General features: G+C 54.8%; 5 protein-coding genes across 7 annotated transcripts; all 5 read right to left on the bottom strand.

Moving 5' to 3' along the window:
* Nucleotides 1–205: 205 nt before the first annotated feature.
* On the bottom strand, nucleotides 206–2,554 carry ABB37_01222 (hypothetical protein; the record flags this gene model as incomplete). Its single annotated transcript, XM_015797640.1, has 1 exon — nucleotides 206–2,554. The coding sequence occupies one exon, from the start codon at nucleotides 2,552–2,554 to the stop codon at nucleotides 206–208; it is 2,349 nt and encodes a 782-aa protein (XP_015663160.1).
* Nucleotides 2,555–3,261: 707 nt separating this feature from the next.
* ABB37_01223 (putative mitochondrial hypothetical protein) lies at nucleotides 3,262–5,952 on the bottom strand (the record flags this gene model as incomplete). Of its 3 annotated transcripts, none has more annotated exons than XM_015797643.1 (1): nucleotides 3,262–5,952. In XM_015797643.1, the coding sequence occupies exon 1, from the start codon at nucleotides 5,284–5,286 to the stop codon at nucleotides 3,262–3,264; it is 2,025 nt and encodes a 674-aa protein (XP_015663163.1). In that variant the 5' UTR covers nucleotides 5,287–5,952. The 3 variants fall into 3 exon arrangements, with proteins under 3 accessions (XP_015663163.1, XP_015663162.1, XP_015663161.1); XM_015797642.1 differs by having other exon boundaries at nucleotides 3,262–5,424; XM_015797641.1 differs by having other exon boundaries at nucleotides 3,262–5,403.
* Nucleotides 5,953–6,678: 726 nt separating this feature from the next.
* On the bottom strand, nucleotides 6,679–9,021 carry ABB37_01224 (hypothetical protein; the record flags this gene model as incomplete). The annotated part of the gene is made up of 1 exon (XM_015797644.1): nucleotides 6,679–9,021. The coding sequence occupies exon 1, from the start codon at nucleotides 8,863–8,865 to the stop codon at nucleotides 6,679–6,681; it is 2,187 nt and encodes a 728-aa protein (XP_015663164.1). The 5' UTR covers nucleotides 8,866–9,021.
* Nucleotides 9,022–9,750: 729 nt separating this feature from the next.
* ABB37_01225 (putative coatomer epsilon subunit) lies at nucleotides 9,751–10,862 on the bottom strand (the record flags this gene model as incomplete). The annotated part of the gene is made up of 1 exon (XM_015797645.1): nucleotides 9,751–10,862. The coding sequence occupies exon 1, from the start codon at nucleotides 10,720–10,722 to the stop codon at nucleotides 9,751–9,753; it is 972 nt and encodes a 323-aa protein (XP_015663165.1). The 5' UTR covers nucleotides 10,723–10,862.
* Nucleotides 10,863–13,485: 2,623 nt separating this feature from the next.
* Nucleotides 13,486–13,997, bottom strand: ABB37_01226 (putative zinc finger protein 2; the record flags this gene model as incomplete). Its single annotated transcript, XM_015797646.1, has 1 exon — nucleotides 13,486–13,997. The coding sequence occupies exon 1, from the start codon at nucleotides 13,897–13,899 to the stop codon at nucleotides 13,486–13,488; it is 414 nt and encodes a 137-aa protein (XP_015663166.1). The 5' UTR covers nucleotides 13,900–13,997.
* Between the last annotated feature and the right edge of the window lie 290 nt (nucleotides 13,998–14,287).

A 14,287-nucleotide genomic window follows, 5' to 3' on the forward strand; every position in this document is an offset into this window, starting at 1 on the left:
GTCTCGGTAAAAAGAAAGACTCTATGGATTCCAGCGCATCCTGCAACGCGACAAAATTGCGTGATCCGATCTGCCACAACCGCAGAATAAAGCGATCCATATTTTCGCTACTAAGTGTGTAGCGCAGGCGTCACCAGTTTCGAGGCGGCGGACGGTACCGCCACCCCCCGCGCATCATTAGAACCTGGCCCCCTCGCCCTCGCTTCTACGAAACGTTCCGAGAAGAAGGCGAGTTCGACAGCACATGCTGGATGGGATATCGAATGCTCGGCTTCATCGGCGTGCGTACCTTCACGCCACGTCGACTGCGGCCTCCTGCGCCATACGTAGGGTTAGAATCGGACCTTGCCGACGTCGTCGTGCCAATGCTAGTGTCGCGCGCGTCTGTCGCCTCGGACAGCACCAGCCGCTTCTGTGTGGCAGGCGCGTGCAGCAGCAGCAGGGCTGAGCCGCCGTCGGGCGACAGAGAGCTGCCGTCAAGAAAGTGTTGCGCCGCGGACGCGAGTTCGACAAAGTCGCACGCGAAGGGCGAAAACTGTGGACTCTGCCGCAGTGCCTGAAAGCCGGCGCTTTGCTTGAGCTGCAAAAAGGCCGCTACGAGCGACGCGAGGTGCTGCTGGCGCTGCTGTTCGTGGAGGAGGGGTTCCAGCGCTGCCTCTTCCGATGCTCGATCATGGGCATTTCTGACCGGAGTTTGGTCATCGACCTGCCGAGCGGCGGCTCCAATTTCCACCCCATCTGGTGAGTGCGATGCCGTGCCCGCCGAGAGAAGAACGTTGTACTTTTCAATGTGCTTCGCCACAGCAACCACGACAGGAAACGGGCTGGCTTCATCGTCATGCGCGTCATTGGACTCCTCCTCCCCTCTGACAGACGACGACGAAGACGACGACGGTGAGAGCTGCAGGTGCGCAAAACGAGCAGTTAAATCTCGCCTCGCATCGACAACGGCGGCGGCGCCGAAGAGGTCCGAGGATGCATCAGACACAAACGCACCGCCCACGCAGACGCATCGGTGATCTTTCCACGTAAAGCGCGCACAGGCCGTCGCCTCCTGCGGTGTGCCATGCTGCAAGAGGTGCAACACATCTTTTGGGAGGCAACACGATGCTGGCGTCGCTGCTGTTGCAGTGGTCCCGGTGACTTGTTCGGTGTACTTCTGCGCTGCGGCTTGCGCGCCAGTATCGTCGTCTTCGACAGCGGAAACTGGAGAATAAGTCATCGCCGGAGACATGGTCATGGCGAGGCCAGTGAAGTCCGTTGTAACGCCGCAGCGCCGACGCTCCGCCAAGGCTTTGCGCACCGTCAGCGGCAGCTCCGACAAGTAGAGGTATAAGCGCATCCAATTTTTCTCGCTTTCCTTGTCGTCCGAGATGTGACGGACAAGAATTCGAATCTGGCTCTCCAGTTTTGAAAGAAAATACGATGGGACGACGGCGCCTTGTACGCCCCGTTCATCGAGGGGTAGTGCTGTCGTGTGCATCGGTTTCGTACTGTCCGCCTCACGCATTGGAGTCCAGTCAAAATCTTCCACGTTTATCACGGCCGAGTCGGTGCATTCGCCGTGGGGCAGAATGGGGCTCATCAGTGCCGGGTGCGTCCAGCGGTCTGGCGTGATGCTCGCCGTCGCGGGTGATCCTCCGTCGCCCGTCGGCTCCGTCTGCGTTCCGCGATCGTGGCAGAACCAGCGAACGTTCGTCTGCGTCGGCGCTCCGGCGGCTTTTGTTGCGCCGGCATTTGGCAGGGGCGACGCGTGGGTCGCACCGCGAGTCGGCACGGCCTGCGGGAGAACAGCCGGACCACCGCGCGGTGATAAGCCCGGCATCGCCTCGCCATTCATGTCTCCATTCGCACGAATAGCTTGGGCGGCACCGTCAACCGCGGGGGAGGTGGCCGAGGCGCCATACAGTGCTTGACTCCCCACTGTGGCGGCATTGGACGCATTTCCGCAGTTCGCACCGTCTTCGCCACCACCACCACCGGTTGCCAACGTGTCACGAGGAGAGCCCGCTACGCCCGCCACGTCGACGGCACGCAGCGCATTCTGCAGCGCATTGGCCGTGCCGAGTGCTTTTGTGTGCTGTGCGACAGCCTCTACCGTGAGCGGTCTCTTCGGCACTTGTGCAGCGACGGGTTCAGCAACCTTCGTGGCAGGGTCGTTGGTCTCTGCTGCTGCTGCTGCTGCTGTCGAGGGGTTACGAACGTGCCCGTGATGGCGGTGCGTGTGTGCCTGAGAAGCATCACGGTTGCGGTTGGCGTGACTGCGATCACCGGCCGCCGCTGCCGTGACCGGATTGATCGGCACCGTCAACGCAGCGCTCTCCTTGTCGTGGGGCTGCGTCGCGCGGACTCGGCTGGAGCCGCGGCTTCGGGCACCGGTGGGCCCGCGGCTGGCCGATCGTGACCGTGGCACCCCTCGAGAGGCAGAGGAGCCGGCGTGTCGTCTGTGCGATAACGGTGTCGTGGCCTTCTGGAGCACCAGCACCGTCCCCACCAGCGCCGCCGCGCACGAGGCGAAGATGACCGTTTCCTTGTACCTGGACAGCTTCTCCATCGTTGTCCCTCTGTGAAGATCAGCCGGCTGCTCTTCTTCTTTCTATATTTGTATGAGAAGAAAATGACGTTGCAGGTTGTACAACTCCTATTGCATGCCTTGCCCTTCAATGGGGTCTTCTTCACGTCGCAGTGGCCGCTGGCCACGTTTCCGTATTGGTCTGAACCTGTCGCGATAATGTACGACGGCCACACAACCCTCTCTGGATGAAGCGCGGTTGCAGTGGCTGACAAATTGTGTCGCGGCTCAGTTCACCAATGACCGCAGAACAGTACGCGTTCCAGCGCAGTACGGACAAAGGCAAGACAAAAGTGAGAAGAACAAATACGTGATTCAAAGAGAGGCGCACCGTTTCGGCGCGACCGCTTCTTGTGCTGAATTTCGAGGAGCAACATAAATCCTACGATCGCGATCTCCGTCACGGATACAGCGACCAGTCATACTTCGACAAGAAGTCGTCCTCCACAGAAAACCACACACACGGAAGACAGCGCTAGCAAGTCTTCTTCCATTAACCACTACGTATTATCTGTGAACACTCAGTGCAGAGAAACAAAACCATTTCACTACGCCGCTTAAAAAAAAAAACACAAGAGGAAAATTACAGAACATTAATGCAACGACTCAAACCGTTGTTCCTTTGGGGTAGTGCCGTGTTAAGCTGCAGAGTGAAGTTCTACACATGTAATGGGAGCACCTCTTCTACATCAAATGGCTGCGAGACGTGGATGCAGCACGGCAGAGAGCCGCTGCAGAGCAATACCGCTCGCCACCTGAGAGGGCAGGCCGCGATGACCCGGGTGGATCAACGGCTCCTCAACGTTGTGCGCCGTGAGCGCGGTCAACTCCGCGTAATGAGAGCCGGTCGGAAGTACGGTGAGGACGCCGTTGCACAGGCGCATCAACTCCGCGTGCGGCAGCTTACCTTCCTGGGGAACGACCAGCACCACACCACCGCAAAGCGCATCTCGCAGTACGGCCTCTGCTTCACACAGACTGTGAACACGTCCTTGTAGAAACAACGCGTTGTAAAGTTGAAGAGACTGTGGAGATGACCCACAAAGTTTCGTCGCTGCAGCACCCGATGCTGCGTCGTTCGCCGTACCAAAAGACTGCCTTTTTGCGTCGTCCGTCGTTGTTGTCGGAGCCTCGTCGTAGAGAAACCGGTGCCCGCAGTCCAGCAACCACCACTCCCGAGGAGGAAGAGCAGCCCTGTCTTTTGCAAGAAACATCGCATCCACCTTCGCTTTCAAAGATGCGGACCAGCCTTTCCCTGCTGCCGCCACATCACCGTCGTTACAGCAGACGTTGTCGCTGTCGGCTGTGCTTGTGGGTCTCCGCGCAGCGGCAATGCCCCTTTCCGACGCCGCATCCGGTAAGGGGCCGAGGTACAGTGGAGGGGTGTAGTGATACGACCCTACGGCGCCCACCACGTTGTACTTGCGCCGTCCGACGTAGAAGACGTGGTCGACCAGAAACGCGTTGGCGTTGCGGAGGAGCCCGCCGAAGTTGCGCTGATCGCACTCGTTTTCGTAGAGGACAGAGAGGCCGAAGAAAGACGGCGACGTCTGCTGTGCCACTGCCGCCACCGTACTGCCATCGACGGGAGGAGATGTGCTCCCACTGAACTGCAGCAGCATTCGACGGTAACTTTGTTGCAGTTGCTGAATGTCGTTCATGTCTTGTTGGTAGAAGACAGGATGAATTGGGCGCCTGTCGACGCGCGGTGTGGTGTTGACGTGGACGTCGTGCGAAGGCAAGTCCGCGGAGTCCGGCGGAGATCTATCTGACGTTGCGGCGGAGTTGTGTATCTGTGTTGATGACGACGGAGTGGGAAGGCTTTTTTTGAAGAAGTCCTGGTACGCCTGAATTTGGCTTCGCAACACTTCTAGCTCTCCCTCGCTGCTGTTGGTATCGTTGGGCAATAGGTGGTGCGATGTGCTGTCATGGCGAACTGCCGTGGCAGAGTAGATGGGACGAGAGTGGGGGCAATGCACATCTATGAAAGCGTAGAAGAGCAGAATGCCTAAGGAAGTCACAACGTTCAACGAGCTAATCGTGCCGTATTGAGGCACATACACCACCACATCCGCCACCAAAGGGTCGGCGTTTTCCGTTGCGTCGGAACTTCGTTCCCGGGGACGTAAGAGGCTCCGTCGCACTCCCCAGTTCTCGTGCCCCACCACGAGTCGAAGCGGCGCGTCGTGCAGCGCGGGGGGCAGACGCGTGTGCAGGAGGCTCTGCGCCCGGTCGGTGAAGTTCTCCAGCGCCACCAGCGGAAGGTCACCCCGCTTGTTCTCTCCCCCCGTCGCTGCGGAGCGATCGCCAAAAAAAACATCTTCGCCAAAGCTTGCAATGCCTTCAAAGGGATCGTCCTCCACCGTGTCTCTCGCAGATTCCGTCGTTGACGAAGAGGAAGATAAGGACGACGTATGGAGGCCGTCGCGAGTGCCACATCGCGTCTGCACATGCTCAATCAACCGCCACGAGTCCGCCGTCAGAAAGGCTGGAGGGGACGCTGTTTGAAAGTAGAGGCAGGTGCGGATGGAGTTCGTGGCGTTGAAGGCGCTGTGGCAGCCCTCCAGACCAACCGCGACAGGAGTGAGAATCCCAGCGAGTTTCCGCCACTGCGGGATTCGTCGTGACCACCGTGTGAGGGGGTTTGCTGCTAGCGGAACAGTGCGCCTCGGTGGGTGCAGCGTTTGTTTGAGGAGTAGAAGAGCACGATGCATAGTAAAAGCTGTAAACGGCGATCACAGCGTATTCCATGTGGTGCACATCAATGCAGAAGAAGAAAAAAGCTGAGGTGCGAGAGCAGAAAACATCTCCTGGTCTTCTGTTACTTAGCCTTGTAAGGGGTTTCAAAATACTTGTAAGCAGCAGGAGAAGAATAAGGAAGAGCGATAGCAGTACAAATTAATTTTTTCTTCTTTTTGAGTTCAATGATCGATGTCAACAAGAAGAGGTAGATTCTCTCTATTGTCGTTTTAACAGTAACAGCTGAGGCATGATCTTATCGGCAAAAAACGATTCCGCTCCCATATTTCTCTTCCCCTTTCTTGGAAAACGAGGTTGAACTCACCAGCATAGAGCACTCTACGATGCCCGGCTGGAATAAACAAAAACGGGTAGCGTTGGGGACCCAACTGGACTGCACGAAACGCGAAGACTCAACAGCAACGGGCACTGTGGCAAACACCGTGCCCCTGCGGCATTCATTTTCCTCCCCGCGCGCGTCGAACTCTCTCGACGGCGGTTCATTGGAGCTCTTCCGATCTTTTGACTACCGTTCACGCCATCAGTGAATAAGAGCAGGTGAGCGGCAATTAGAAGACGGTGCTTTCACCAAAAACAACTCGGCAGATGATGTCACGTATCGAAAGCGCAAAAACCAAACCTATGCTTGTCCAGTTATTTGGGAGCAGTATATGTTAAGTTAGAAGAAAACGGCAGAGAAATATGAGAGAGATTGTTCAGCAAAGGAAGGATCAAATCGCTTGATGGTGTATTTGCCGCGCAAACACAGCAATGAAACGAGAATGCACTAGGTGTGTTCTTGCAAATGAAGAAAATGGCAGTCTAGCGGCAGCGGGGTCGCACCGTGAAACTTCACATATATATATTGAAAGCGCTCTGGATCAACCAAGATGGCGGTCGCAACCGTTCGTTTTTCGTCCTCGACGCCCTCAAGGCTTTCTGGCAACACTAGGCGAAAGTAAATGTGAGCAAACGAGAACCGGCACGCGCCGTTTAGCCGTGAACACCTCGAACATTGTGTACCTCGTGCGGAGGCGACAGCTTGTTTGCCATCACCGCATCCTAACGAAGGATGAAAATGTGTCTGAGCCTTTTTCTTTCGTAATATGTGGGGACGTCAAGAACGGCAAAAATGGCAGCCGTTGCTTCGATGGTATCTATGAAGATTCAACGCGTACTACGGATAAAGAGAACAGATATCTATCTATATTACTTCTCTTTTTCCCACATGATAATATCGTCTATCACGCAGCCTCCACCGTCAACAGTCGCAACAGCAGCAAAAAGAAAACACTTTCCTCAACTGTTCAACGAAAACCACCACCCGTTACTCTCCAATAAAACAAAAGGCAGCAGCAGCTTTCCTGCTACGCACCGTAGATGTGCAGTACACCGCACGCCACACCGTTGGCAGCAGTGGCGCCGCGCCGCAGGACGAGTTCCGTGTTTGGGATGGTCACCTCAGCCACGCGAAGCTGGAACTTTGGCGAAGAGCGGGTGGACCACACTTCCTGATTGACGACTAACACACCCGTCGCACTCGCCGTGTTGTCCAAGTCAGACCCATCTACCTCTTCCTTCTGGTGGGTGACGACCGCGAATTGGGGTCGAGTCGACGGCAGAAACATAATGTGTGGCATTAACTCCTCGTTACTGGTGCTGTTACCGTTGCTGCCGTTACTAGCATGAGAGGTACTCGGCGCAGAAGGGCTTTCGCCTGTCTCATCCTCCACCAACTCCGTCTTTACACGCTTCGTCTCTGCTTTTGTTACTCCATTGTTGCTGCTGACGCTGGACGACGACAAGCGAAGCACAGCGTCCCAACTGCGCGAAGACACAGTCTCGTCGTCGTGGCCCTCCCGAGGTACCTTCGTCCCTGCCTGCGACGACGTTGCCGCCACCGTGGCTGTCGAATCGATGTCGAGCAGCTCATTGCGTGGCGGGACGTAGTCCATGCGGAGGTGCGGCAGGTGCTTCATGTCCACCAGCGTCACCGGGAAGCTGTACAGCGGGGTGTAGAGGCGGCCATTCACCAACGCCTCGACGACGCGGCGCAGGCTGCCCTCCGCAGTCGGCCACCGCTCCACCATGCGGTCCCGCATTGCACCCACCACGTCCTCATTGCACACGCTGACATGCACGCCGTTCACCGACACCCGGCACGGGTTCGAGCGGACGAGGATGTCCGCCGTGTCAGCGATGGCGTACATGGTGGTGGGCAGCACGGGCACCTGCGTCACGTCGCCTCTATGGGACACCAACAGGACCTTTAAGTGCGGCAGCAAGGGGCGAGTGGAGTAGTAAGTCTTCAGCGTCTCCTCCAGCGTGTCCACGAAGCTCTCCGTCACCTCATTAAAGGTCGCGCCGAGTGAGGGCAACAAGCCGCGCTCAAACTCGTTCGCAAAGGGAGGGATGAAAGGCCCTCCAATGATCAGCACATCAGCACCGCGGTGCAGCGCTTGCTGGGTAACCGTCCGCAAGAGACCAGCGACGTCGCGGCGAGGAAAAGGGCCACTGCAGAAGTGAATTCGTGCACCGCTTGTGTTTTCGCTGCCGTTCAGATTACTCTGAGGACCTTGCATCGCTGCAGACGCCGACAGTGGGCGATCCACGCGCCAGGGAAGTGACGGCCGTGCCGGCAGCACAAACTCGCGCACGAGCACGCCTGTCAACACACCACGCGCGCTGCGCTGAAATGGCTCGCCGACGACGCCCACCGCCGTGCCAGGGTACAGCCCAGTGAATTGGCCCACTTGACGCGTGTAGAGGGAAAGACGGGTGCCATTCTGCGCCGCTGCTTCCTCGTCCGCCTCTGCTTTGGTGGCCGTTGTCTCCTCGCCGGCGACGCTGACCCCGGTCATGCCACCCCCTGACACGCGGAGAGACTCGCTGTGACTGAACTTGCCGGGGCTACGGCTTGATGCGCCGTTGCTTGAGTTAGCGTTGCCTTCCTGCATCAGCATGAACGCGCCCGTGAGAGGGGTGGTTTGCTGGGACATGGCCTGTAGCGCCGGTACGTAGCAGTCTTCGTCTTCGAGGTCACGGACGACGTAAAACTCCCACGGCGCCTGCTGCGTGGCGGCGCTGACGGTGGAGGGGTCTTGCACCTGCGTGAGAATCCCTACCGCACGATAGAGAGGGACAGCGACGGTCGGCGTCGCGCCGGCGGACCCGCTCTGGTCGTCCCCCGGACCGCCTCTCACCTCCCCCTGCTCCTCTTCCGCTGGCGGCTCCGGCTTCACCAAAGAGTGCGGCGCATCCCCTGCCTCTTGCTTCTTGATCGCGCCGCGCCACAGCGGAATGCGGCGCAGCATATCTTTGTAGTACGCCACCACATTTCTGCGAACCGCCGGCGTGGACTTTTCCTGCAGTCCGCAATACGAGGAGCTGCGGAAGTTGGCCGTATTTCGCGCGTCTACTGTGACGGTGGAGGAGCTGCCGGCGGCTCGCTGCTGCGGTGTGAGAAACGGCTTCTCCAAGCGGGCCGGTGGGTGCTCGCTGCCAAGCAAGAGGTTGAGGTTGGCTGCCACCTTCCAATCGCCTTCCACCTGCATTGTAATAAATAAGTAAGTCTTATCGTGTATTAGAATAAGTGTGTGAAGAGCCAGAACAGTAAAACGGCACCCAAAAAAAAAAACGAGGCCTGAGAACTGAATTCTATTATGAACCTCCCGTACTCTATGGGTGATGGTCTATCGAGTGAGCACTTCTACGCACCGTTGCAGTTGGTGGAGTTGATGCACGAAAGGAACGGAGAGCGTCGAAAGAGAGAAAGAGAGAGAGTAGAACAAATCATTTTTTTTTTTTAAGAAGCTGCGTGTCCTCTGCATCGCCTCGCAGTTTCACGCAGCCAGTACTTTAAGATCAAACTAGGAATCCCAAGCAGCATGATCGCTTCAGCACCAGATGAAAGCCTTCGCCTCAACCTCTTTTCCACACTTTGAAGGGAAAAGACGGAGTGTCCGATCACAAACAAAAAAAAAAGAGGGACCTCGTAACGCCTCGGCTCATGTGGCGCAGCAAGTAAAGCTCCGGTACTATCACATGTTCCTTCTTTGCAGGTTTTTTGGGGGGCGAGAGAGACTCACAAACAGCGCAGCACAATGGTCAGCCGTGAGACCTTCGCGTTCAGAAGAAACAAAACAAAAGAAAGAACACTACAAAATACAGAGGCCCACCAACACGCACACAGAAAAGAAACACAACCGAAATGCAAATGGTTGGTATCAATGAGAAAGACTCTTGAAACGAGAGCCTGACACCGACACAAACTCTCATACAGGGTTAAACGGATTCAAAGAGCACGATAACAACCGCGTTGGAGCTGATGAAGGCATCCGATAGGGGGGGGGGAGGGTCATGAACGCTCCATCCACCTGGCTTTTACCCTCCCCGCTGCAGGTGTTTAACAACAACAAACAGAAAAAAGGGACGGCTTCCTACCCTTCGAGCTTGAAGGCTTCGATCGCGTCATCCAGGCTCTTCTCCTTCATCAGATACGCCTCACTCCACGCACCACGCAGCATCGCCGCTTGCTGGATGTAGCGCTCCACTCCGTCCATCGTGTTCGACTTGTGCGCACCGACGGCGGCCAGGTTCGCCAGCGTCGCCTCATCATTCGACCGCACTGCTAGCGCGTCCAACAAGGAACGCTCCGCTGCGTCGTAATCCTGCAGTCCGAGCTGCGCGAGCGCCATCAAATTCGACACCATCACGCTATTCCCACACCGCAGCTGCACCTCCTTAAACGATGAAACGGCCGCCTCGTAGGTCTGTGCGGCGACGTTGAGGGCGGCTTGATGCAGCGCGACGATGCCGGCGCAGAGCAGCGTCACAATCGCCTCGCTGTCCACCTGCTCCATTCGCTTCACCTCATTCGCCGCCTCGTCGGGGCGGTTCAGCCGCAGCAACGCCTCCACGGCAACGGCGTGCAACTCCACGGTGCGGCGCATCGCAAGGGCCCCTTCTGGCTTTTGCAGCGCGCCGAGCCACCGCTTCGCCAGCGTCAAGGCACCGATGACATCGTACTGGTAGAGAAGAGCCGTGGCGGCAAAGACCGCCTTGTACATGGCCTCCGCCGAGACCGTTTCCGCGTCGCTTTGCAGGCGCGCCACCACGGAGGCCACCGTGTCGGACAGCGGATCGTTGTCGCGTAAGGCGACCATCAACTCCGCCCACGTCCGCACACTCACGAGCAGCGGACTACTCTCGGAGCGCAGCTGGCTGATCACGGCGTCGCCCTGCCCGAGACCGATTTGACCCAGCGCCACCACTGCGCTCTTTTCCACGTTGAAGTCACTCACCTCGGCGGGCTTCGTTGCCATACCGCGTGCGGTGCTGCCATCGGCGATGGCCTGGTGAAAGTTGCCAACGGTCAGCGCGTTGCGCACATCGAAGAGGACGTCGGTCATCTTTTTTGGTTGTTGTTTTTTCGCGTGTGTGATGTTGTGCAGTAATGGATAGCAGCACCAGAAAAGAAAGGGAAGAGTTCTGTTCTTTTCAAAAAGAACTGCTCGCTAGGCCAGTATGTATGGGGACTCTCCTTCTACTCTGATTCAGACAACGAGGGCGTTGACACCACGATCAAAACAACCAAAGAAGACGCTCAATGGACCAGAGTCCAGAGGCGGAGAACACGGAAGAAAGAGAAGATTTCAAAATCTCAAATGAGCGAGTTACAAGGCATATCTTTCCCAATAAGCACAGGCAGCTTTCCTTGCCCGGATGCCTGGTCTTCCAAACACCGCTCTTGAGAGAAGATGGAAGCCAAAACAAAATGTTCTTCTTCTGCTGCCAACTTGTTCCTACGAAGGATCATCAAGAACGTGTGTTGGTGGTTGAAATAAATGGAGAGAGAGAGAGGAAATCTTGTGACTGCTCTGGTGTTCGCCAGCTATCGCTTCAACTCCACAACCCCGTTTCAGCTCAAAAAAAAAGGCAGTAGCTTCACCTTTGCATGCCACATATCAGTTTACCTTCTGTTTCCTTTATATATATTTATTTTTAAGTGGTAGTTCATTAAGCGTTGAGCACAAGGGGAAAGATGAAACCAGCACAACTTCCTTATTTTTAATAAAGGTAACACCACTACAAGGAAAAACACACAAAAGAAAAGTAGAGTAGCAACAGGCAGCAGCCCGAAATGGAAAATAAAGTGGGGGACAATAAAGTACGAGAAAAAAACAGACGCACACGCTTTACCACGATGAATGCTGCCGTCACCGCAAGTACGTCTCTCGTTTCCCTTCTCCCGCCTTCGAGGGACTTCCACCTTCACTTCAGTTCTCTCTCTCTCTCTCTATCTCCCTCAGGCTTCGCACTTGCGGAAAACACAAACAGAAAACAACAAGGGGAAAAAAAAGACGGCACGGTGAAACTGTACACAAACACTAGCACGTATATACATCTTTCTTATCATATATTCTTTTTTTAAACGTGGAGTTCAAACGAAGGCGGCAGCGCAGTGTTCACAGTTCTTTGTTGTGCTTCCTCGCTTCTCGAATGCATACCTTATGTGATGGGTGTAAAAAGCGATGAAGAATGACGGTGAGGATCGTTAGTAAGTGTCAAAGCCATCGGTCCAAGAATGTGTAGAACCCAACAACAGTTTGTTTTAAAAGGCCATCTGTCTTTTAGAAGGCATCGCGGAGAAATAACGTCAATTTGTAGCTTACCTAAACACATTCAAAGACGCACATGAACAGCGTGAGAAGAGAGGCGTAACTTCAGTTTAAGCGGCAAGCAGCGCTGAGGCGGTGAAGATGGAATAAAGGATTTAATCGTCAGAGTCGGTATATCTAAAAAGGAATAATAAAAAATAATATCGTATCTCCTATTTCACGTTTCCTTAATGTAATCGTTTAAGTTTTCGTTCTGCACCGTGGCATACATTAGCGGTGCTTTTAGTTTATGACGTTGCCTCCTCCACTTAAGCTGCGTTTAAAGTGAAAAAAAAAGTGTTCGTTCGACAAAAACCATGACAGAGAAAGGTGCTGTGTTGCAGCGGTGAATGCTTCCCTCTTCTTTCATATTCATAAGCGTGTACTTCCCATCTCAGAAAACCCTTGTGTCAAAAAAATAAGAAAAAACCAAGAGGCCACCTTTATGATACGCAGCGACGTCTTCATTCGCTCCAGTTGTAGACACAGCAAAAACAGCAAAACATATATATATATATATATACGGTGACCATCATGGAAGAATACGCGGTGCTTCCAGCAAGAAAATAGAAGCACGCAGGAAAAAAAGAGTTGAAGCTAACCCCGACAAATGAAACCATCAATGCTGAAACCAAAAGCAAAAAATTTTCTCTGAGGAACTTCCCACCCCCCACACAAAATATATACTTATAAGACTCCATACTTAGTCAGGAACACACACACACACACTCACACATTTAAAGCGTAAACGCGAACCGAAGAAGGAAATAAAAAGCAAACGAAATGCAGCCGTCGCAAAATAGGGGAAGGTGCGACCACATGTCACGGACCACACGCAACTTCACCAGTGGTGCGTAGGTGCGTGAAAGACGAAAACGGCAACACAGAGCGCGACTAATGATAATGCTAGAAGGATACTGGAGAACGCATCAGCAACGATCCGATGTCGTACAATAAGAGTCGCATTCCTTTCCCTTTGCTGGCCGCTTTCCTCTGCTCCCTCTACGGTTCTTTTAGTTAGCTGTTAGAAAATATAAGAGAAGAAAAAATCGTTTTCGTTGTTCTTTGTCCTCTTCTTCGCCTTTAGCGTCTTTCTCTTCGTCGTTGCTGTTGGTTCCCCGACTCTGCTTTCTACAGTGACCTACGCTGAGGACTGTCAACGGCGTGCGTCACTGCGTTTCCCTGGTCATAGTCCCTCGCGCTCTTCACACTGATAAGCAAACCGCTCTCCATACCACGCGACAGGAGAAAAGAAATTGTGCCTGTAGAACAGCTTCGAGCAGGCATAAGAGTAAATAGAGTGTCGCTGCACGTCATCTTGTGGCAAATACCGCAGCCCTTCTCCGTTTTCCGACTTCATCGTTTTTGGTTTGTCGTTCATGGCGTCGGCGCGGCACAGATTTCAGGCTTCACTCCGCTCTAGAAAGCCAAAGACAGCGAGTAAAAAGAAAAAAGGACGGGGACGCTTTTTTGGTTTTTGGATTCTCAAACAATAAGTTTATTCTTTTTTCCCTTTTACCGCTGTTGAAAGCCCCCGACATTTTCCTGGCCGTTCGCCTGGATACCGTTGGGGTTGAAGTGGGGGTGCGTCGAGAGCTCCTCGGACGAATGTGCAAAGGCGCAGTTCGCGCCGTAGGAGCACGTGCCGCCGTTCTCGATGTTCATGCACATCTTCGTCTTGGCCTTGGTGCGGTCGATGCCACGGCGTTGGCGCTGCTGGCCACGGAAGCCGCCGTCCATCGGCTGCTGCATCGCGTACTCCGCCGGCAGCTGCCAGTGCGTAGTGCGGGTGTTGTGGTCGATGTAGTACAACTCGTTGTTCTGCGTGTAGGCCATCTCCCAGCCGGGGGGCAGCCGCGGCGCCGGTGCCATCTGAGGATAGCCACGCGCGCTCGCGTTGTAGCCGGCGGCGTAGGAGTTCATCTGCATTGTTTGGGCCCGGAGAAAAGAAAAACGGGGAGGGCACGGAAAGGCACGGAAGAGAAAAAGCCCAGAAAGGTGAGGGAGGGAGAGAGATGCACGAGAGCTGTTCGATGTGAGCAGAAGAAAGGCACAGACAAGACAGGAAAATGGTGAGTACCGAAGACGATTCGAAAACGAACGGTGTGTGGAACAAAAGATGTTGCGTAACACGCCACAGAGAAGAGAAACAAAAAAAAAACACGAAGATGTGCAAGAGGACGTAAGAAGGAGAGTGCGTGTGAGAGAAGACTGCACAGTAAAGTGCAGCGTTTTCGACCTAGGAGGGATGGCAGTTCGTTACGGACGCATCGATTTCAATTGCACCATTGAATACCCAACTTGGAGAAAGAAAAAG

This window comes from Leptomonas pyrrhocoris, assembly GCF_001293395.1.
Source record: "Leptomonas pyrrhocoris isolate H10 chromosome Unknown, whole genome shotgun sequence".
Taxonomy (NCBI): Eukaryota; Euglenozoa; class Kinetoplastea; order Trypanosomatida; family Trypanosomatidae; genus Leptomonas; species Leptomonas pyrrhocoris.